Here is a 24,762-nt window from a genome sequence, read left to right as displayed (position 1 = left end):
CAACATGATCAAGGCTGTCTGCTATTACTTGGAGGATCAGAAACAAAGGAGACAGCCAGAGTCTGCAGAAGAACTGTGTCAAGTTCTCCAAAATGCTTGTAAGTACCTACCAATTTTCTTATAAAACTGCACAAGTTTATCTAAGAGAATCAATGCAGTTTTAAAGGCAAATGATTGTCACAATATTGATTTTAGTTCTTTTAGTATTTACAGCTCTTTAAAGTTTTTAATATTTAGAGATTACATTTCACTTTTTGAAAGCATCTTGGCTTTAGATTATTTCAACCTGCGTCTTAAGACTTTTGCACAGTACTGTATCTCTGACTTACTTTAGCCGAGGTAAGAAACTTGGTAAAATAACTTTGAGATTACAAAATAGTGGCATCTAAAAATTGCTGTTTGAATTTCAAAAGTTATCACCCAAACTACCAAAAAAAATCCATTTTTTGTTTCACTAAAATGAATTTGCCGATTTATGTTGAGTGTATAATTCCAGGTCTATTTTAAAGACATTTCTTTGACAGTAACCGGTAGTAAAGAACAAGCTAAAACATTCAGTCAAGGACAATTTTATTGCTGCCAGAAGCATCTCAGCAGTACAACTGCAATTCTTCAAAGTATGCAGTACCTTTTTCAGACTGTGGAGGGAGCACTGTGCCCACTGGGTCAGATAAAACAAGTAGGAAAAATAACAATCACTTATTTTCCAGGATCAATTAATGCATGGTGGAGCCAAAGAAAGTTTAATTTTAAATAAATGCCATCAAAGAATCATTATTGATCTTATATGAATTCCTGATAATGAAATCCACTGTGATATGAACTATGTCTATAGCTTTTCAATATAAAGCATTTAAAACTCAGTTTTCTGTGTAAGCAAAATTGATGCACATTTGTGGCAAGTTCATTGTGGCATAACTCAATTAAAGGGCAAATAAATAGGCATCTTCTAAAAAGTGGTACACCACTTCAGTTAACTGATTCTACCATTAATTTAAAAAAATACAGAATTCACATAAAACCAACAACATCCTTTTTTAAAAAAAAGACCAGATTAAATCAAAAATACATTTTCCAAATCATAGGAAATAAAACTCAAAAGTGCTGTTTCCATTATAAAACATATTTGCATGGCTTTTCAGTATTAAGAATTCTTTCTTGTGCATAACAAAAACCTCCCAACAATTTTAACTCTTGCAGCACTTTTGCAAGCAGCTTGGCCACCCAAGAAAATTTGCTTGACAATTTTGTTTAACATTATATATCCCGAAGTGCTCCATGAACTCTCCTCTCCAAAATCCTCCTCAGCAAAGGTCAGGATGTAGAAGACAACATGCACATCAAACATATCTATAAGCACAAGGAACTACAGGTCAAAAAATAGACAGGAAGCAACAATTAGTTTATAAAATTGAGTGTCTCACAGTTAATTGTGGACTTGCAGAAGAAACAGATGGCACAAAACAGATTAAGATTTAGATTTAGAAATGGATGCAATTATACTGACAACACTAGAGAGAAAACTTTAAAATTGCTACAACCTTTTTTTGTTCCAGTTTTTGGGTCTTTTAATTTTTTTAATATTCTTTTTATGCTTTTTAAATGAGCGCTTGAATAAATGGTTAGAATAAAATTAGCAGCATGAAAATGTTTGGCTCACTTCATTTCAGCCTGCTAAGGTATGCCCTTCAACAAATCTGCTTCAATGTCACAGCAGCTTCAGCCTTAAACCTTAATCATTTTGCCCAGTTAGATGACTGTTACAGGATGAAGTGGAGGACATGGGGAGATACTGCCCTCTTTAACTTGCAGATTTGTGCTACAACCTGAGGTTACCGCATCTATCCCCACAACTTCTTGACTGCTATCCTCATTATATAAACGCTTTATCCCATCATAGAAGTCATCCACATCCATTTCTTCTACTTTGCGTTTTGCCGAGGCTTGCTTGCAGGTGGAAGACGCAGGCAGGCATCGGTACGGTGCTGCTGTACTGCCAGTTCTTTTGGTGGTGTCCTTGATAAACTCTGGCTCTGTGGTAGGGGAGGAATAAAGCCTAAGCACTCCCCTACCACATGAGACCATGGTTTGCTTGCAGGGGTTGTAGATGTACACTGCATTGAGTGGTTGGGAAGGTGGAAATGTGGATAGGTGTCGAGCCACAAGTTCTCGACAGCGAATTAACTGTAAGCTATCGATCTGAAAACAGAGGAGTGCAGTGTTATTGAAACATTTGATCATGTAAAATAAACATGCAAATTGCATTGACTGATCACTCTAAAGACTAAAGGTTCAATTCGATTTAATAATCAGAACGTATACAATCTGAAATCTTCACTCTTTGCAGAGTATAATTACAATAATGTTACATATGTGTAAAAGTAAACACTACATTCAGCCTCTTCAAGTTCTCTTTTTAAACAGTTAAGAAATTTGCTACCTGGCATTTGAAGCAATGAACACACATTTAAATACACTTTTTCAAAAAAGCAAACCTATTACCCAAAGTTTATTTAAAATGTACTCAGTGGCATTTACAAGTTATGTCATGCTAACATACAAATATGAGGCTGTTGCAATTAGCAGTAACTTGGGTCTTCAATCTTATCTTTCCACAAGAAATGTTCAACTGAACCCATCAAAAATAATATTGCTGCAGTTACTGTAACAAATTTACAAGTCCCACTATGAATGAGTAAAGATATTCTGATTCCCAGCCTAAATACCATTAAAAACATTTGATTTAAATTATGCATATATATTTTTTAAAGTGAACACCTCCAAATAAACAACTAGAACATACCTTTGCTTTTTTCATTATGTCAATAGTGAGAGCTAGCCAATCAGGAATTGATGTTTCCAGCTTGAGGCTGATGATGGCCAACGCAAGTGTAGAGCCCTTGAATTGCAGAAGCTGGTGACAGGCCATACATTGCTGTAGCTGCCTAATAAGGAGTGCAATATGTTGGGTTGGGTTCATCTTCAGCTGGTTGCTGAGTAACTGGGGACGGCTGGACATCATTGCATGAAACTAAAACATTTAAAAAGAAACAAGATTTCAATTAATGATAAAATATTTTATGAAGGACTCGAGCAAAAAAAAAACTTAAAAGATTCCCCAGCTCCTAGCACTGGAACTTCTGCCAAAGGATTTTTGATCACAAGACTTAGGAGCAAAATCAGGCCATTCGGCCCATTGAGTCTGCATCACCATTTCATCAAGGCTGATCCATTTCCCCCTCAACCTGCCTTCTCCCCATAACCTTTTCAGACTAAGCAAGAACTCATCAATCATCACCTTAAAAACATCCTATGACTTGGCCTGGCCTCCACAGCTGCATCTGGCAATGAATTCCACAGATTCACCACCCTCTGGCTAAAGAAATTACTCATCTCCATACTAAATGGACATCCCTGTATTCTGAGGCTGTGCCCTCTTGTACTAGACTCCCCCACCATAGGAAACATCCTTTCCACATCCACTTTATCTAGGCCTTTCAACATTCAATGCATTTCAATTAGATCCCCCCCTCCCCCCCCCATTCTTCTAAATCTCAGCGAGCACAGGCCCAGCTCTATCAAGCGCTCCTCAAATCATAAACATGAAGTCTGCAGATCAGGCAGCCTCCATGGAAAAGAATAAACAGTTGACATTTCGGGCCAAGAACCTTCTTCAGGACTTCTCATATGATAACCCTTATATTCCTGGAATCATTCTTGTGAACCTTCTCTGAACCCTTTCCAATGTCAATGCATCCCTTAAATAAGGAGACTAAACTGCAAACATTGCTGATTGGTTGCTTGGTGAACTCCGTACATTGTGATCTGGCATGTTGCCTGCTCATAAACAGGACTGAGATCTACTTGTCTGTTTACAGAATTGTTCACAAAAAAAAAACATGCTTATAAGGACTCTGTCGCATGCTGCGTTTGTTTGCGCTATGGCTTTCACTGATACCCAGTCAAATTTGTGCCCCTCTCGATCTTTATGGGTAGAGACTAGGGAGAGTTGGTCATGTTGCTTCACAGCCAGTTGATGTTCATGGATCCTTGTTGATAGTTTTCTCCCAGTTAGGCTGACATAATATTTGCTGCAGTCCCCACATTGGATTTTGTAGACCACATTGATCTTGTCCAGTAGCTTGGTCCATTCTTTGGGTGTACAGAGTACTCTCCTCAATGTTGCTGTTGGCTTATGCTCGACCAAAATTTTATGTTCTTGGAGCAGTTGGGCCATCATTTCCGAGATACTACTTTTGTACGGAAGGACAACCCGTTTGGTTGCCTCATGGTTGGTGCTTTGTCAAACTTGTAGACATCTTCTTATGAAGTTACGTGGGTATCCATTTCAAGCGAATACATTAAGGACATGTTCCTCATCTTTATCCTTTAGTTGCACCATGCTGCAGTGTGTCTCTGCTCTTTGGACCAAGCTATACTGATACATTTGACTTTAGCTTCTTTGCTTCAAATTGCAGGGTGAATTTGATCATATTATGATTACTTGTCCCTAGGGTTCTTTTACCTTAAGCTCTCTAATCAGTTCTGGTTCATTGCATAACACCCAATCCAGAATGGCTGATCCTCTAGTGGGCTCAGCCATGAGCTGCTCAAAAAGGCAATCTCGTAGGTAATTTAGAAATTCCCCCTCCTGGAACTTAGCACCAACCTGATTTTACCCATCTACCTGCATATTGAAGTCCCTACGACTATTGTAGCATTGCTCTTTTGGCATGCACTTTCTACCTCCTGTTGTAATTTGTAGGCCACATCCTTGCTACTGTTCGGGAGTCTATATACAACTTCTACCAGGGTCTTATTACCATTGCAGTTCCTTAGCTCTGCTCACAATGATTCAAAACCTTCTGGCCCTATGTCACCTCTCTATAATGATTTTTTTTTTAAAATCATTTTTTTTAAACAATAGAGCAATGTTGTTCCCTCCGCCTTCCTGCCTGTCCTTTCGATACAATGTGTACCTTTGGACCTTAAGCTCCCAGCTGTAATCTTTCAGCCATGATTCATAATTGCCAATTGTAACTGCGCTGCAAGTTCATCTACCCTATTCTGTATACTGCACACATTCTAATACAACACCTTCAGTCCTGTATTCACCCTTTTCGATCTTGTCCACCTTTTACATTGCAACTCAATCTGTTGACTGCAATTTTGCCCTATTAGCAGCCTCTCCTCACTATGCATTGCCTGTTTGTAAACCAGCTACATAACCTTCAGCACTAATATCCATCTTTCCTACGACACTTGTTGCATTGAAGTATACGCAGCTTTGGACACTAGTCACCCCATGCTCAAACTTCTGATTCCTAACTTTGTCTTAAGTCTTACTAACATCTGGCTCTAAAACCTCTCCAATAAGAGTCCTGGCACTCTGGTTCCCATCCCACTGCAACTCTAGTTTAAACCCCACCATTAACAAACCTTCCCACTGGAATATTAGTCTCCCTCCAGTTCAGGTGCAAACCGTGCCTTCTCTACAAGTCCCACCTTCCCTGGAAGAGAGCCCAATGATCCAAAAATCTTTCCTCCCAACTATAGTTTTCTTTCAGTCACAATTCAGTGATGCCCAGAACGTCATACCTGCCAATCTCTAACTGCTACATCATCTGCCTTATTTCATATACTGCATGCATACAAATACAACACTTCAGTCCTGTATCTGTCACCCTTTTCCACTGCCACTAATCCCATCAACTGCAAATTTGCCCTATCACCTACCTATTCTTCAACTGCAATCTTCCCCTATCACCTACCTGTCCTCCAACTGCAATCTTCCCCTATCACCTACCTGTCATCCAACTGCAACTTTCCCCTATCACCTACCTGTCATCCAACTGCAACTTTCCCCTATCACCTACCTGTCCTCCAACTGCAATCTTCCCCTATCACCTACCTGTCCTCCAACTGCAACTTTCCCCTATCACCTACCTGTCATCCAACTGCAACTTTCCCCTATCACCTACCTGTCATCCAACTGCAACTTTCCCCTATCACCTACCTGACCTCCAACTGCAACTTTCCCCTATCACCTACCTGTCCTCCAACTGCAACTTTCCCCTATCACCTACCTGTCATCCAACTGCAACTTTCCCCTATCACCTACCTGCCCTCCAACTGCAACTTTCCCCTATCACCTACCTGTCCTCCAACTGCAACTTTCCCCTATCACCTACCTGTCCTCCAACTGCAACTTTCCCCTATCACCTACCTGTCCTCCAACTGCAACTTTCCCCTATCACCTACCTGCCCACCAACTGCAACTTTCCCCTATCACCTACCTGTCATCCAACTGCAACTTTCCCCTATCACCTACCTGTCCTTCAACTGCAATCTTCCCCTATCACCTACCTGTCATCCAACTGCAACTTTCCCCTATCACCTACCTGTCATCCAACTGCAACTTTCCCCTATCACCTACCTGTCCTCCAACTGCAACTTTCCCCTATCACCTACCTGTCATCCAACTGCAATCTTCCCCTACCACCTACCTGTCATCCAACTGCAACTTTCCCCTATCACCTACCTGTCCTCCAACTGCAACTTTCCCCTATCACCTACCTGTCCTCCAACTGCAACTTTCCCCTATCACCTACCTGTCATCCAACTGCAACTTTCCCCTATCACCTACCTGTCCTCCAACTGCAACTTTCCCGTATCACCTACCTGTCCTCCAACTGCAATCTTCCCCTATCACCTACCTGTCATCCAACTGCAACTTTCCCCTATCACCTACCTGTCCTCCAACTGCAACTTTCCCCATCACCTACCTGCCCTCCAACTGCAACTTTCCCCTATCACCTACCTGTCATCCAACTGCAACTTTCCCCTATCACCTACCTGCCCTCCAACTGCAACTTTCCCCTATCACCTACCTGCCCTCCAACTGCAACTTTCCCCTATCACCTACCTGTCCTCCAACTGCAACTTTCCCCTATCACCTACCTGTCCTCCAACTGCAATCTTCCCCTATCACCTACCTGTCATCCAACTGCAACTTTCCCCTATCACCTACCTGTCATCCAACTGCAACTTTCCCCTATCACCTACCTGTCCTCCAACTGCAATCTTCCCCTATCACCTACCTGTCCTCCAACTGCAATCTTCCCCTATCACCTACCTGTCATCCAACTGCAACTTTCCCCTATCACCTACCTGCCCTCCAACTGCAACTTTCCCCTATCACCTACCTGCCCTCCAACTGCAACTTTCCCCTATCACCTACCTGCCCTCCAACTGCAACTTTCCCCTATCACCTACCTGCCCTCCAACTGCAACTTTCCCCTATCACCTACCTGCCCTCCAACTGCAACTTTCCCCTATCACCTACCTGCCCTCCAACTGCAATCTTCCCCTATCACCTACCTGTCATCCAACTGCAATATTCCCCTATCACCTACCTGTCATCCAACTGCAACTTTCCCCTATCACCTACCTGTCATCCAACTGCAACTTTCCCCTATCACCTACCTGTCATCCAACTGCAACTTTCCCCTATCACCTACCTGTCATCCAACTGCAACTTTCCCCTATCACCTACCTGTCCTCCAACTGCAACTTTCCCCTATCACCTACCTGTCCTCCAACTGCAACTTTCCCCTATCACCTACCTGTCCTCCAACTGCAACTTTCCCCTATCACCTACCTGTCATCCAACTGCAACTTTCCCCTATCACCTACCTGCCCTCCAACTGCAACTTTCCCCTATCACCTACCTGTCATCCAACTGCAACTTTCCCCTATCACCTACCTGTCATCCAACTGCAACTTTCCCCTATCACCTACCTGCCCTCCAACTGCAACTTTCCCCTATCACCTAACTGCCCTCCAACTGCAACTTTCCCCTATCACCTACCTGCCCTCCAACTGCAACTTTCCCCTATCACCTACCTGTCCTCCAACTGCAACTTTCCCCTATCACCTACCTGTCCTCCAACTGCAATCTTCCCCTATCACCTACCTGTCATCCAACTGCAACTTTCCCCTATCACCTACCTGTCATCCAACTGCAACTTTCCCCTATCACCTACCTGTCCTCCAACTGCAATCTTCCCCTATCACCTACCTGTCCTCCAACTGCAATCTTCCCCTATCACCTACCTGTCATCCAACTGCAACTTTCCCCTATCACCTACCTGCCCTCCAACTGCAACTTTCCCCTATCACCTACCTGCCCTCCAACTGCAACTTTCCCCTATCACCTACCTGCCCTCCAACTGCAACTTTCCCCTATCACCTACCTGCCCTCCAACTGCAACTTTCCCCTATCACCTACCTGCCCTCCAACTGCAACTTTCCCCTATCACCTACCTGTCCTCCAACTGCAATCTTCCCCTATCACCTACCTGTCATCCAACTGCAATATTCCCCTATCACCTACCTGTCATCCAACTGCAACTTTCCCCTATCACCTACCTGTCATCCAACTGCAACTTTCCCCTATCACCTACCTGTCATCCAACTGCAACTTTCCCCTATCACCTACCTGTCCTCCAACTGCAACTTTCCCCTATCACCTACCTGCCCTCCAACTGCAACTTTCCCCTATCACCTACCTGTCATCCAACTGCAACTTTCCCCTATCACCTACCTGTCATCCAACTGCAACTTTCCCCTATCACCTACCTGTCCTCCAACTGCAACTTTCCCCTATCACCTACCTGTCCTCCAACTGCAACTTTCCCCTATCACCTACCTGTCCTCCAACTGCAACTTTCCCCTATCACCTACCTGTCATCCAACTGCAACTTTCCCCTATCACCTACCTGCCCTCCAACTGCAACTTTCCCCTATCACCTACCTGTCATCCAACTGCAACTTTCCCCTATCACCTACCTGTCATCCAACTGCAACTTTCCCCTATCACCTACCTGCCCTCCAACTGCAACTTTCCCCTATCACCTAACTGCCCTCCAACTGCAACTTTCCCCTATCACCTACCTGTCCTCCAACTGCAACTTTCCCCTATCACCTACCTGCCCTCCAACTGCAACTTTCCCCTATCACCTACCTGCCCTCCAACTGCAACTTTCCCCTATCACCTACCTGTCCTCCAACTGCAACTTTCCCCTATCACCTACCTGTCCTCCAACTGCAATCTTCCCCTATCACCTACCTGTCATCCAACTGCAACTTTCCCCTATCACCTACCTGTCATCCAACTGCAACTTTCCCCTATCACCTACCTGTCCTCCAACTGCAATCTTCCCCTATCACCTACCTGTCCTCCAACTGCAATCTTCCCCTATCACCTACCTGTCATCCAACTGCAACTTTCCCCTATCACCTACCTGCCCTCCAACTGCAACTTTCCCCTATCACCTACCTGCCCTCCAACTGCAACTTTCCCCTATCACCTACCTGCCCTCCAACTGCAACTTTCCCCTATCACCTACCTGCCCTCCAACTGCAACTTTCCCCTATCACCTACCTGCCCTCCAACTGCAACTTTCCCCTATCACCTACCTGTCCTCCAACTGCAATCTTCCCCTATCACCTACCTGTCATCCAACTGCAAACTTCTCCTATCACCTACCTGTCATCCAACTGCAACTTTCCCCTATCACCTACCTGTCATCCAACTGCAACTTTCCCCTATCACCTACCTGTCCTCCAACTGCAATCTTCCCCTATCACCTACCTGTCCTCCAACTGCAATCTTCCCCTATCACCTACCTGTCATCCAACTGCAACTTTCCCCTATCACCTACCTGCCCTCCAACTGCAACTTTCCCCTATCACCTACCTGCCCTCCAACTGCAACTTTCCCCTATCACCTACCTGCCCTCCAACTGCAACTTTCCCCTATCACCTACCTGTCATCCAACTGCAACTTTCCCCTATCACCTACCTGTCATCCAACTGCAACTTTCCCCTATCACCTACCTGTCCTCCAACTGCAACTTTCCCCTATCACCTACCTGTCCTCCAACTGCAACTTTCCCCTATCACCTACCTGTCCTCCAACTGCAACTTTCCCCTATCACCTACCTGTCATCCAACTGCAACTTTCCCCTATCACCTACCTGCCCTCCAACTGCAACTTTCCCCTATCACCTACCTGTCATCCAACTGCAACTTTCCCCTATCACCTACCTGTCATCCAACTGCAACTTTCCCCTATCACCTACCTGCCCTCCAACTGCAACTTTCCCCTATCACCTACCTGCCCTCCAACTGCAACTTTCCCCTATCACCTACCTGTCCTCCAACTGCAACTTTCCCCTATCACCTACCTGCCCTCCAACTGCAACTTTCCCCTATCACCTACCTGCCCTCCAACTGCAACTTTCCCCTATCACCTACCTGTCCTCCAACTGCAACTTTCCCCTATCACCTACCTGTCCTCCAACTGCAATCTTCCCCTATCACCTACCTGTCATCCAACTGCAACTTTCCCCTATCACCTACCTGTCATCCAACTGCAACTTTCCCCTATCACCTACCTGTCCTCCAACTGCAATCTTCCCCTATCACCTACCTGTCATCCAACTGCAACTTTCCCCTATCACCTACCTGCCCTCCAACTGCAACTTTCCCCTACCTACCTGCCCTCCAACTGCAACTTTCCCCTATCACCTACCTGCCCTCCAACTGCAACTTTCCCCTATCACCTACCTGTCCTCCAACTGCAATCTTCCCCTATCACCTACCTGTCATCCAACTGCAAACTTCTCCTATCACCTACCTGTCATCCAACTGCAACTTTCCCCTATCACCTACCTGTCATCCAACTGCAACTTTCCCCTATCACCTACCTGTCATTCAACTGGAACTTTCCCCTATCACCTACCTGTCCTCCAACTGCAACTTTCCCCTATCACCCACCTGTCATCCAACTGCAACTTTCCCCTATCACCTACCTGTCCATCAACTGCAATCATCCCCTATCACCTACCTGTCATCCAACTGCAACTTTCCCCTATCACCTACCTGTCTTCCAACTGCAACTTTCCCCTATCACCTACCTGTCCTCCAACTGCAATCTTCCCCTATCACCTACCTGTCCTCCAACTGCAATTTTCCCCTATCACCTACCTGTCATCCAACTGCAACTTTCCCCTATCACCTACCTGTCCTCCAACTGCAACTTTCCCCTATCACCTACCTGTCCTCCAACTGCAACTTTCCCCTATCACCTACCTGTCCTCCAACTGCAACTTTCCCCTATCACCTACCTGTCCTCCAACTGCAACTTTCCCCTATCACCTACCTGTCCTCCAACTGCAACTTTCCCCTATCACCTACCTGTCATCCAACTGCAACTTTCCTCTATCACCTACCTGTCATCCAACTGCAACTTTCCCCTATCACCTACCTGTCCTCCAACTGCAACTTTCCCCTAACACCTACCTGTCCTTCAACTGCAATCTTCCCCTATCACCTACCTGTCATCCAACTGCAACTTTCCCCTATCACCTACCTGTCATCCAACTGCAACTTTCCCCTATCACCTACCTGTCCTCCAACTGCAACTTTCCCCTATCACCTACCTGTCCTCCAACTGCAACTTTCCCCTATCACCTACCTGTCCTCCAACTGCAACTTTCCCCTATCACCTACCTGTCCTCCAACTGCAACTTTCCCCTATCACCTACCTGTCATCCAACTGCAACTTTCCCCTATCACCTACCTGTCCTCCAACTGCAACTTTCCCCTATCACCTACCTGTCCTCCAACTGCAACTTTCCCCTATCACCTACCTGTCCTCCAACTGCAACTTTCCCCTATCACCTACCTGTCATCCAACTGCAACTTTCCCCTATCACCTACCTGTCATCCAACTGCAACATTCCCCTATCACCTACCTGTCCTCCAACTGCAACTTTCCCCTATCACCTACCTGTCATCCAACTGCAACTTTCTCCTATCACCTACCTGTCCTTCAACTGCAATCTTCCCCTATCACCTACCTGTCATCCAACTGCAACTTTCCCCTATCACCTACCTGTCCTCCAACTGCAACTTTCCCCTATCACCTACCTGTCCTCCAACTGCAATCTTCCCCTATCACCTACCTGTCCTCCAACTGCAACTTCCCCTATCACCTACCTGTCATCCAACTGCAACTTTCCCCTATCACCTACCTGTCCTCCAACTGTAACTTTCCCCTATCACCTACCTGTCCTCCAACTGCAACTTTCCCCTATCACCTACCTGTCCTCCAACTGCAATCTTCCCCTATCACCTACCTGTCATCCAACTGCAACTTTCCCCTATCACCTACCTGTCATCCAACTGCAACTTTCCCCTATCACCTACCTGTCCTCCAACTGCAATCTTCCCCTATCACCTACCTGTCCTCCAACTGCAATCTTCCCCTATCACCTACCTGTCCTCCAATTGCAACTTTCCCCTATCACCTACCTGTCCTCCAACTGCAATCTTCCCTTATCACCTAACTGTCATCCAACTGCAACTTTCCCCTATCACCTACCTGCCCTCCAACTGCAACTTTCCCCTATCACCTACCTCTCCTCCAACTGCAACTTTCCCCTATCAACTACCTGTCCTCCAACTGCAAATTTCCCCTATCACCTACCTGCCCTCCAACTGCAACTTTCCCCTATCACCTACCTGTCATCCAACTGCAACTTTCCCCTATCACCTACCTGTCCTCCAACTGCAATCTTCCCCTATCACCTACCTGCCCTCCAACTGCAACTTTCCCCTATCACCTAACTGCCCTCCAACTGCAACTTTCCCCTATCACCTACCTGCCCTCCAACTGCAACTTTCCCCTATCACCTACCTGTCCTCCAACTGCAACTTTCCCCTATCACCTACCTGTCCTCCAACTGCAATCTTCCCCTATCACCTACCTGTCATCCAACTGCAACTTTCCCCTATCACCTACCTGTCATCCAACTGCAACTTTCCCCTATCACCTACCTGTCCTCCAACTGCAATCTTCCCCTATCACCTACCTGTCCTCCAACTGCAATCTTCCCCTATCACCTACCTGTCATCCAACTGCAACTTTCCCCTATCACCTACCTGCCCTCCAACTGCAACTTTCCCCTATCACCTACCTGCCCTCCAACTGCAACTTTCCCCTATCACCTACCTGCCCTCCAACTGCAACTTTCCCCTATCACCTACCTGCCCTCCAACTGCAACTTTCCCCTATCACCTACCTGCCCTCCAACTGCAACTTTCCCCTATCACCTACCTGTCCTCCAACTGCAATCTTCCCCTATCACCTACCTGTCATCCAACTGCAATATTCCCCTATCACCTACCTGTCATCCAACTGCAACTTTCCCCTATCACCTACCTGTCATCCAACTGCAACTTTCCCCTATCACCTACCTGTCATCCAACTGCAACTTTCCCCTATCACCTACCTGTCATCCAACTGCAACTTTCCCCTATCACCTACCTGTCCTCCAACTGCAACTTTCCCCTATCACCTACCTGTCCTCCAACTGCAACTTTCCCCTATCACCTACCTGTCCTCCAACTGCAACTTTCCCCTATCACCTACCTGTCATCCAACTGCAACTTTCCCCTATCACCTACCTGCCCTCCAACTGCAACTTTCCCCTATCACCTACCTGTCATCCAACTGCAACTTTCCCCTATCACCTACCTGTCATCCAACTGCAACTTTCCCCTATCACCTACCTGCCCTCCAACTGCAACTTTCCCCTATCACCTAACTGCCCTCCAACTGCAACTTTCCCCTATCACCTACCTGCCCTCCAACTGCAACTTTCCCCTATCACCTACCTGCCCTCCAACTGCAACTTTCCCCTATCACCTACCTGTCCTCCAACTGCAACTTTCCCCTATCACCTACCTGTCCTCCAACTGCAATCTTCCCCTATCACCTACCTGTCATCCAACTGCAACTTTCCCCTATCACCTACCTGTCATCCAACTGCAACTTTCCCCTATCACCTACCTGTCCTCCAACTGCAATCTTCCCCTATCACCTACCTGTCCTCCAACTGCAATCTTCCCCTATCACCTACCTGTCATCCAACTGCAACTTTCCCCTATCACCTACCTGCCCTCCAACTGCAACTTTCCCCTATCACCTACCTGCCCTCCAACTGCAACTTTCCCCTATCACCTACCTGCCCTCCAACTGCAACTTTCCCCTATCACCTACCTGCCCTCCAACTGCAACTTTCCCCTATCACCTACCTGCCCTCCAACTGCAACTTTCCCCTATCACCTACCTGTCCTCCAACTGCAATCTTCCCCTATCACCTACCTGTCATCCAACTGCAAACTTCTCCTATCACCTACCTGTCATCCAACTGCAACTTTCCCCTATCACCTACCTGTCATCCAACTGCAACTTTCCCCTATCACCTACCTGTCCTCCAACTGCAATCTTCCCCTATCACCTACCTGTCCTCCAACTGCAATCTTCCCCTATCACCTACCTGTCATCCAACTGCAACTTTCCCCTATCACCTACCTGCCCTCCAACTGCAACTTTCCCCTATCACCTACCTGCCCTCCAACTGCAACTTTCCCCTATCACCTACCTGCCCTCCAACTGCAACTTTCCCCTATCACCTACCTGTCATCCAACTGCAACTTTCCCCTATCACCTACCTGTCCTCCAACTGCAACTTTCCCCTATCACCTACCTGTCCTCCAACTGCAACTTTCCCCTATCACCTACCTGTCCTCCAACTGCAACTTTCCCCTATCACCTACCTGTCATCCAACTGCAACTTTCCCCTATCACCTACCTGCCCTCCAACTGCAACTTTCCCCTATCACCTACCTGTCATCCAACTGCAACTTTCCCCTATCACCTACCTGTCATCCAACTGCAACTTTCCCCTATCACCTACCTGCCCTCCAACTGCAACTTTCCCCTATCACCTACCTGCCCTCCAACTGCAACTTTCCCCTATCACCTACCTGTCCTCCAACTGCAACTTTCCCCTATCACCTACCTGCCCTCCAACTGCAACTTTCCCCTATCACCTACCTGCCCTCCAACTGCAACTTTCCCCTATCACCTACCTGTCCTCCAACTGCAACTTTCCCCTATCACCTACCTGTCCTCCAACTGCAATCTTCCCCTATCACCTACCTGTCATCCAACTGCAACTTTCCCCTATCACCTACCTGTCATCCAACTGCAACTTTCCCCTATCACCTACCTGTCCTCCAACTGCAATCTTCCCCTATCACCTACCTGTCATCCAACTGCAACTTTCCCCTATCACCTACCTGCCCTCCAACTGCAACTTTCCCCTACCTACCTGCCCTCCAACTGCAACTTTCCCCTATCACCTACCTGCCCTCCAACTGCAACTTTCCCCTATCACCTACCTGTCCTCCAACTGCAATCTTCCCCTATCACCTACCTGTCATCCAACTGCAAACTTCTCCTATCACCTACCTGTCATCCAACTGCAACTTTCCCCTATCACCTACCTGTCATCCAACTGCAACTTTCCCCTATCACCTACCTGTCATTCAACTGGAACTTTCCCCTATCACCTACCTGTCCTCCAACTGCAACTTTCCCCTATCACCCACCTGGCATCCAACTGCAACTTTCCCCTATCACCTACCTGTCCATCAACTGCAATCATCCCCTATCACCTACCTGTCATCCAACTGCAACTTTCCCCTATCACCTACCTGTCTTCCAACTGCAACTTTCCCCTATCACCTACCTGTCCTCCAACTGCAATCTTCCCCTATCACCTACCTGTCCTCCAACTGCAATTTTCCCCTATCACCTACCTGTCATCCAACTGCAACTTTCCCCTATCACCTACCTGTCCTCCAACTGCAACTTTCCCCTATCACCTACCTGTCCTCCAACTGCAACTTTCCCCTATCACCTACCTGTCATCCAACTGCAACTTTCCTCTATCACCTACCTGTCATCCAACTGCAACTTTCCCCTATCACCTACCTGTCCTCCAACTGCAACTTTCCCCTAACACCTACCTGTCCTTCAACTGCAATCTTCCCCTATCACCTACCTGTCATCCAACTGCAACTTTCCCCTATCACCTACCTGTCATCCAACTGCAACTTTCCCCTATCACCTACCTGTCCTCCAACTGCAACTTTCCCCTATCACCTACCTGTCCTCCAACTGCAACTTTCCCCTATCACCTACCTGTCCTCCAACTGCAACTTTCCCCTATCACCTACCTGTCCTCCAACTGCAACTTTCCCCTATCACCTACCTGTCATCCAACTGCAACTTTCCCCTATCACCTACCTGTCCTCCAACTGCAACTTTCCCCTATCACCTACCTGTCCTCCAACTGCAACTTTCCCCTATCACCTACCTGTCCTCCAACTGCAACTTTCCCCTATCACCTACCTGTCATCCAACTGCAACTTTCCCCTATCACCTACCTGTCATCCAACTGCAACATTCCCCTATCACCTACCTGTCCTCCAACTGCAACTTTCCCCTATCACCTACCTGTCATCCAACTGCAACTTTCTCCTATCACCTACCTGTCCTTCAACTGCAATCTTCCCCTATCACCTACCTGTCATCCAACTGCAACTTTCCCCTATCACCTACCTGTCCTCCAACTGCAACTTTCCCCTATCACCTACCTGTCCTCCAACTGCAATCTTCCCCTATCACCTACCTGTCCTCCAACTGCAACTTCCCCTATCACCTACCTGTCATCCAACTGCAACTTTCCCCTATCACCTACCTGTCCTCCAACTGTAACTTTCCCCTATCACCTACCTGTCCTCCAACTGCAACTTTCCCCTATCACCTACCTGTCCTCCAACTGCAATCTTCCCCTATCACCTACCTGTCATCCAACTGCAACTTTCCCCTATCACCTACCTGTCATCCAACTGCAACTTTCCCCTATCACCTACCTGTCCTCCAACTGCAATCTTCCCCTATCACCTACCTGTCCTCCAACTGCAATCTTCCCCTATCACCTACCTGTCCTCCAATTGCAACTTTCCCCTATCACCTACCTGTCCTCCAACTGCAATCTTCCCTTATCACCTAACTGTCATCCAACTGCAACTTTCCCCTATCACCTACCTGCCCTCCAACTGCAACTTTCCCCTATCACCTACCTCTCCTCCAACTGCAACTTTCCCCTATCAACTACCTATCCTCCAACTGCAAATTTCCCCTATCACCTACCTGCCCTCCAACTGCAACTTTCCCCTATCACCTACCTGTCATCCAACTGCAACTTTCCCCTATCACCTACCTGTCCTCCAACTGCAATCTTCCCCTATCACCTACCTGTCATCCAACTGCAACTTTCCCCTATCACCTACCTGTCATCCAACTGCAACTTTCCCCTATCACCTACCTGTCATCCAACTGCAACTTTCCCCTATCACCTACCTGTCCTCCAACTGCAACTTTCCCCTATCAACTACCTGTCCTCCAACTGCAAATTTCCCCTATCACCTACCTGCCCTCCAACTGCAACTTTCCCCTATCACCTACCTGTCCTCCAACTGCAACTTTCCCCTATCACCTACCTGTCCTCCAACTGCAACTTTCCCCTATCACCTACCTGTCATCCAACTGCAACTTTCCCCTATCACCTACCTGTCATCCAACTGCAACTTTCCCCTATCACCTACTGGTCCTCCAACTGCAACTTTCCCCTATCACCTACCTGTCCTCCAACTGCAACTTTCCCCTATCACCTACCTGTCATCCAACTGCAACTTTCCCCTATCACCTACCTGCCCTCCAACTGCAACTTTCCCCTATCACCTACCTGTCATCCAACTGCAACTTTCCCCTATCACCTACCTGTCATCCAACTGCAACTTTCCCCTATCACTTACCTGCCCTCCAACTGCAACTTTCCCCTATCACCTACCTGCCCTCCAACTGCAACTTTCCCCTATCACCTACCTGCCCTCCAACTGCTTTCGCCTATCACCTACCTGTCCTCCAACTGCAACTTTCCCCTATCACCTACCTGTCCTCCAACTGCAATCTTCCCCTATCACCTACCTGTCATCCAACTGCAACTTTCCCCTATCACCTACCTGCCCTCCAACTGCAACTTTCCCCTATCACCTACCTGCCCTCCAACTGCAACTTTCCCCTATCACCTACCTGTCCTCCAACTGCAACTTTCCCCTATCACCTACCTGTCATCCAACTGCAACTTTCCCCTATCACCTACCTGTCATCCAACTGCAACTTTCCCCTATCACCTACCTGTCCTCCAACTGCAACTTTCCCCTATCACCTACCTGTCCTCCAACTGCAACTGTCCCCTATCACCTACCTGTCCTCCAAACTGCAAATTTCCCCTATCACCTACCTGCCCTCCAACTGCAACTTTCCCCTATCACCTACCTGTCATCCAACTGCAACTTTCCCCTATCACCTACCTGTCCTCCAACTGCAATCTTCCCCTATCACCTACCTGTCCTCCAACTGCAACTTTCCCCTATCACCTACCTGTCATCCAACTGCAACTTTCCCCTATCACCTACCTGTCATCCAACTGCAACTTTCCCCTATCACCTACCTGTCCTCCAACTGCAACTTTCCCCTATCACCTACCTGTCCTCCAACTGCAACTTTCCCCTATCACCTACCTGTCATCCAACTGCAACTTTCCCCTATCACCTACCTGTCCTCCAACTGCAACTTTCCCCTATCACCTACCTGTCCTCCAACTGCAACTTTCCCCTATAACCTACCTGTCCTCCAACTGCAACTTTCCCCTATCACCTACCTGTCATCCAACTGCAACATTCCCCTATCACCTACCTGTCCTCCAACTGCAACTTTCCCCTATCACCTACCTGTCATCCAACTGCAACTTTCCCCTATCACCTACCTGTCCTCCAACTGCAACTTTCCCCTATCACCTACCTGTCATCCAACTGCAACTTTCCCCTATCACCTACCTGTCCTCCAACTGCAACTTTCCCCTATCACCTACCTGTCATCCAACTGCAACTTTCCCCTATCACCTACCTGTCCTCCAACTGCAACTTTCCCCTATCACCTACCTGTCATCCAACTGCAACTTTCCCCTATCACCTACCTGTCCTCCAACTGCAACTTTCCCCTATCACCTACCTGTCCTCCAACTGCAACTTTCCCCTATAACCTACCTGTCCTCCAACTGCAACTTTCCCCTATCACCTACCTGTCATCCAACTGCAACTTTCCCCTATCACCTACCTGTCCTCCAACTGCAATCTTCCCCTATCACCTACCTGTCCTCCAACTGCAACTTTCCCCTATCACCTACCTGTCATCCAACTGCAACTTTCCCCTATCACCTACCTGTCATCCAACTGCAACTTTCCCCTATCACCTACCTGTCCTCCAACTGCAACTTTCCCCTATCACCTACCTGTCCTCCAACTGCAACTTTCCCCTATCACCTACCTGTCATCCAACTGCAACTTTCCCCTATCACCTACCTGTCCTCCAACTGCAACTTTCCCCTATCACCTACCTGTCCTCCAACTGCAACTTTCCCCTATCACCTACCTGTCCTCCAACTGCAACTTTCCCCTATAACCTACCTGTCCTCCAACTGCAACTTTCCCCTATCACCTACCTGTCATCCAACTGCAACATTCCCCTATCACCTACCTGTCCTCCAACTGCAACTTTCCCCTATCACCTACCTGTCATCCAACTGCAACTTTCCCCTATCACCTACCTGTCCTCCAACTGCAACTTTCCCCTATCACCTACCTGTCATCCAACTGCAACTTTCCCCTATCACCTACCTGTCCTCCAACTGCAACTTTCCCCTATCACCTACCTGTCATCCAACTGCAACTTTCCCCTATCACCTACCTGTCCTCCAACTGCAACTTTCCCCTATCACCTACCTGTCATCCAACTGCAACTTTCCCCTATCACCTACCTGTCCTCCAACTGCAACTTTCCCCTATCACCTACCTGTCCTCCAACTGCAACTTTCCCCTATAACCTACCTGTCCTCCAACTGCAACTTTCCCCTATCACCTACCTGTCATCCAACTGCAACTTTCCCCTATCACCTACCTGTCCTCCAACTGCAACTTTCCCCTATCACCTACCTGTCATCCAACTGCAACTTTCCCCTATCACCTACCTGTCCTCCAACTGCAACTTTCCCCTATCACCTAGCTGTCCTCCAACTGCAACTTTCCCCTATCACCTACCTGTCCTCCAACTGCAACTTTCCCCTATCACCTACCTGTCATCCAACTGCAACTTTCCCCTATCACCTACCTGCCCTCCAACTGCAACTTTCCCCTATCACCTACCTGTCATCCAACTGCAACTTTCCCCTATCACCTACCTGTCATCCAACTGCAACTTTCCCCTATCACCTACCTGCCCTCCAACTGCAACTTTCCCCTATCACCTACCTGCCCTCCAACTGCAACTTTCCCCTATCACCTACCTGTCCTCCAACTGCAACTTTCCCCTATCACCTACCTGTCCTCCAACTTTCCCCTATCACCTACCTGTCATCCAACTGCAACTGTCCCCTATCACCTACCTGCCCTCCAACTGCAACTTTCCCCTATCACCTACCTGTCCTTCAACTGCAACTTTCCCCTATCACCTACCTGTCCTCCAACTGCAACTTTCCCCTATCACCTACCTGCCCTCCAACTGCAACTTTCCCCTATCACCTACCTGTCCTCCAACTGCAACTTTCCCCTATCACCTACCTGTCATCCAACTGCAACTTTCCCCTATCACCTACCTGTCATCCAATTGCAACTTTCCCCTATCACCTACCTGCCCTCCAACTGCAACTTTCCCCTATCACCTACCTGTCACCAACTGCAACTTTCCCCTATCACCTACCTGTCATCCAACTGCAACTTTCCCCTATCACCTACCTGTCATCCAACTGCAACTTTCCCCTATCACCTACCTGCCCTCCAACTGCAACTTTCCCCTATCACCTACCTGCCCTCCAACTGCAACTTTCCCCTATCACCTACCTGTCCTTCAACTGCAACTTTCCCCTATCACCTACCTGCCCTCCAACTGCAACTTTCCCCTATCACCTACCTGTCATCCAACTGCAACTTTCCCCTATCACCTACCTGCCCTCCAACTGCAACTTTCCCCTATCACCTACCTGTCATCCAACTGCAACTTTCCCCTATCACCTACCTGCCCTCCAACTGCAACTTTCCCCTATCACCTACCTGTCATCCAACTGCAACTTTCCCCTATCACCTACCTGTCATCCAACTGCAACTTTCCCCTATCACCTACCTGTCATCCAACTGCAACTTTCCCCTATCACCTACCTGTCCTCCAACTGCAACTTTCCCCTATCACCTACCTGTCCTCCAACTGCAACTTTCCCCTATCACCTACCTGTCATCCAACTGCAACTTTCTCCTATCACCTACCTGTCCTTCAACTGCAATCTTCCCCTATCACCTACCTGTCATCCAACTGCAACTTTCCCCTATCACCTACCTGTCCTCCAACTGCAACTTTCCCCTATCACCTACCTGTCCTCCAACTGCAATCTTCCCCTATCACCTACCTGTCCTCCAACTGCAACTTTCCCCTATCACCTACCTGTCATCCAACTGCAACTTTCCCCTATCACCTACCTGTCCTCCAACTGTAACTTTCCCCTATCACCTACCTGTCCTCCAACTGCAACTTTCCCCTATCACCTACCTGTCCTCCAACTGCAATCTTCCCCTATCACCTACCTGTCATCCAACTGCAACTTTCCCCTATCACCTACCTGTCATCCAACTGCAACTTTCCCCTATCACCTACCTGTCCTCCAACTGCAATCTTCCCCTATCACCTACCTGTCCACCAACTGCAATCTTCCCCTATCACCTACCTGTCCTCCAATTGCAACTTTCCCCTATCACCTACCTGTCCTCCAACTGCAATCTTCCCTTATCACCTAACTGTCATCCAACTGCAACTTTCCCCTATCACCTACCTGCCCTCCAACTGCAACTTTCCCCTATCACCTACCTCTCCTCCAACTGCAACTTTCCCCTATCAACTACCTGTCCTCCAACTGCAAATTTCCCCTATCACCTACCTGCCCTCCAACTGCAACTTTCCCCTATCACCTACCTGTCATCCAACTGCAACTTTCCCCTATCACCTACCTGTCCTCCAACTGCAATCTTCCCCTATCACCTACCTGTCATCCAACTGCAACTTTCCCCTATCACCTACCTGTCATCCAACTGCAACTTTCCCCTATCACCTACCTGTCATCCAACTGCAACTTTCCCCTATCACCTACCTGTCCTCCAACTGCAACTTTCCCCTATCACCTACCTGTCCTCCAACTGCAACTTTCCCCTATCACCTACCTGTCATCCAACTGCAACTTTCCCCTATCACCTACCTGTCCTCCAACTGCAACTTTCCCCTATCACCTACCTGTCATCCAACTGCAACTTTCCCCTATCACCTACCTGCCCTCCAAATGCAACTTTCCCCTATCACCTACCTGTCCTCCAACTGCAATCTTCCCCTATCACCTACCTGTCCTCCAACTGCAATCTTCCCCTATCACCTACCTGTCCTCCAACTGCAACTTTCCCCTATCACCTACCTGTCCTCCAACTGCAATCTTCCCCTATCACCTACCTGTCATCCAACTGCAACTTTCCCCTATCACCTACCTGCCCTCCAACTGCAACTTTCCCCTATCACCTACCTGTCCTCCAACTGCAACTTTCCCCTATCAACTACCTGTCCTCCAACTGCAAATTTCCCCTATCACCGACCTGCCCTCCAACTGCAACTTTCCCCTATCACCTACCTGTCCTCCAACTGCAACTTTCCCCTATCACCTACCTGTCCTCCAACTGCAACTTTCCCCTATCACCCACCTGGCATCCAACTGCAACTTTCCCCTATCACCTACCTGTCATCCAACTGCAACTTTCCCCTATCACCTACCTGTCCTCCAACTGCAACTTTCCCCTATCACCTACCTGTCCTCCAACTGCAACTTTCCCCTATCACCTACCTGTCATCCAACTGCAACTTTCCCCTATCACCTACCTGCCCTCCAACTGCAACTTTCCCCTATCACCTACCTGTCATCCAACTGCAACTTTCCCCTATCACCTACCTGTCATCCAACTGCAACTTTCCCCTATCACTTACCTGCCCTCCAACTGCAACTTTCCCCTATCACCTACCTGCCCTCCAACTGCAACTTTCCCCTATCACCTACCTGCCCTCCAACTGCTTTCGCCTATCACCTACCTGTCCTCCAACTGCAACTTTCCCCTATCACCTACCTGTCCTCCAACTGCAATCTTCCCCTATCACCTACCTGTCATCCAACTGCAACTTTCCCCTATCACCTACCTGCCCTCCAACTGCAACTTTCCCCTATCACCTACCTGCCCTCCAACTGCAACTTTCCCCTATCACCTACCTGTCCTCCAACTGCAACTTTCCCCTATCACCTACCTGTCCTCCAACTGCAACTTTCCCCTATCACCTACCTGTCATCCAACTGCAACTTTCCCCTATCACCTACCTGTCATCCAACTGCAACTTTCCCCTATCACCTACCTGTCCTCCAACTGCAACTTTCCCCTATCACCTACCTGTCCTCCAACTGCAACTGTCCCCTATCACCTACCTGTCCTCCAACTGCAAATTTCCCCTATCACCTACCTGCCCTCCAACTGCAACTTTCCCCTATCACCTACCTGTCATCCAACTGCAACTTTCCCCTATCACCTACCTGTCCTCCAACTGCAATCTTCCCCTATCACCTACCTGTCCTCCAACTGCAACTTTCCCCTATCACCTACCTGTCATCCAACTGCAACTTTCCCCTATCACCTACCTGTCATCCAACTGCAACTTTCCCCTATCACCTACCTGTCCTCCAACTGCAACTTTCCCCTATCACCTACCTGTCCTCCAACTGCAACTTTCCCCTATCACCTACCTGTCATCCAACTGCAACTTTCCCCTATCACCTACCTGTCCTCCAACTGCAACTTTCCCCTATCACCTACCTGTCCTCCAACTGCAACTTTCCCCTATCACCTACCTGTCCTCCAACTGCAACTTTCCCCTATACCCTACCTGTCCTCCAACTGCAACTTTCCCCTATCACCTACCTGTCATCCAACTGCAACTTTCCCCTATCACCTACCTGTCCTCCAACTGCAACTTTCCCCTATCACCTACCTGTCATCCAACTGCAACTTTCCCCTATCACCTACCTGTCCTCCAACTGCAACTTTCCCCTATCACCTACCTGTCATCCAACTGCAACTTTCCCCTATCACCTACCTGTCCTCCAACTGCAACTTTCCCCTATCACCTACCTGTCATCCAACTGCAACTTTCCCCTATCACCTACCTGTCCTCCAACTGCAACTTTCCCCTATCACCTACCTGTCATCCAACTGCAACTTTCCCCTATCACCTACCTGTCCTCCAACTGCAACTTTCCTCTATCACCTACCTGTCCTCCAACTGCAACTTTCCCCTATAACCTACCTGTCCTCCAACTGCAACTTTCCCCTATCACCTACCTGTCATCCAACTGCAACTTTCCCCTAACACCTACCTGTCCTCCAACTGCAACTTTCCCCTATCACCTACCTGTCATCCAACTGCAACTTTCCCCTATCACCTACCTGTCCTCCAACTGCAACTTTCCCCTATCACCTACCTGTCCTCCAACTGCAACTTTCCCCTATCACCTACCTGTCCTCCAACTGCAACTTTCCCCTATCACCTACCTGTCATCCAACTGCAACTTTCCCCTATCACCTACCTGCCCT

The 24,762-nt window shown here is 47.9% G+C and overlaps 1 protein-coding gene across 4 annotated transcripts in view; it reads right to left on the bottom strand.

The window, feature by feature from the left end:
* Positions 1-553: 553 nt before the first annotated feature.
* ccni (cyclin I) overlaps positions 554-24,762 on the bottom strand; it is a 97,244-nt gene continuing 73,035 nt past the window's right edge. For all 4 annotated transcript variants that reach the window (XM_073065041.1, XM_073065038.1, XM_073065039.1 and 1 more), the window contains 2 exons: positions 2,804-3,031; positions 554-2,199 (listed from right to left, as the gene is read on the bottom strand). In XM_073065041.1, the coding sequence (XP_072921142.1) occupies positions 1,750-2,199; positions 2,804-3,031 (678 nt within the window). In that variant the 3' untranslated portion in view covers positions 554-1,749. The remainder of the gene's footprint in view (positions 2,200-2,803; positions 3,032-24,762) is intronic.

The sequence above is a fragment of the Hemitrygon akajei genome, chromosome 13 (assembly GCF_048418815.1).
Source record: "Hemitrygon akajei chromosome 13, sHemAka1.3, whole genome shotgun sequence".
In the NCBI taxonomy this organism is placed as follows: Eukaryota; Metazoa; Chordata; class Chondrichthyes; order Myliobatiformes; family Dasyatidae; genus Hemitrygon; species Hemitrygon akajei.
The sequence above is the reverse complement of the archived record's forward strand: the minus strand, read 5'-3'. Positions and strand labels throughout refer to the sequence as shown.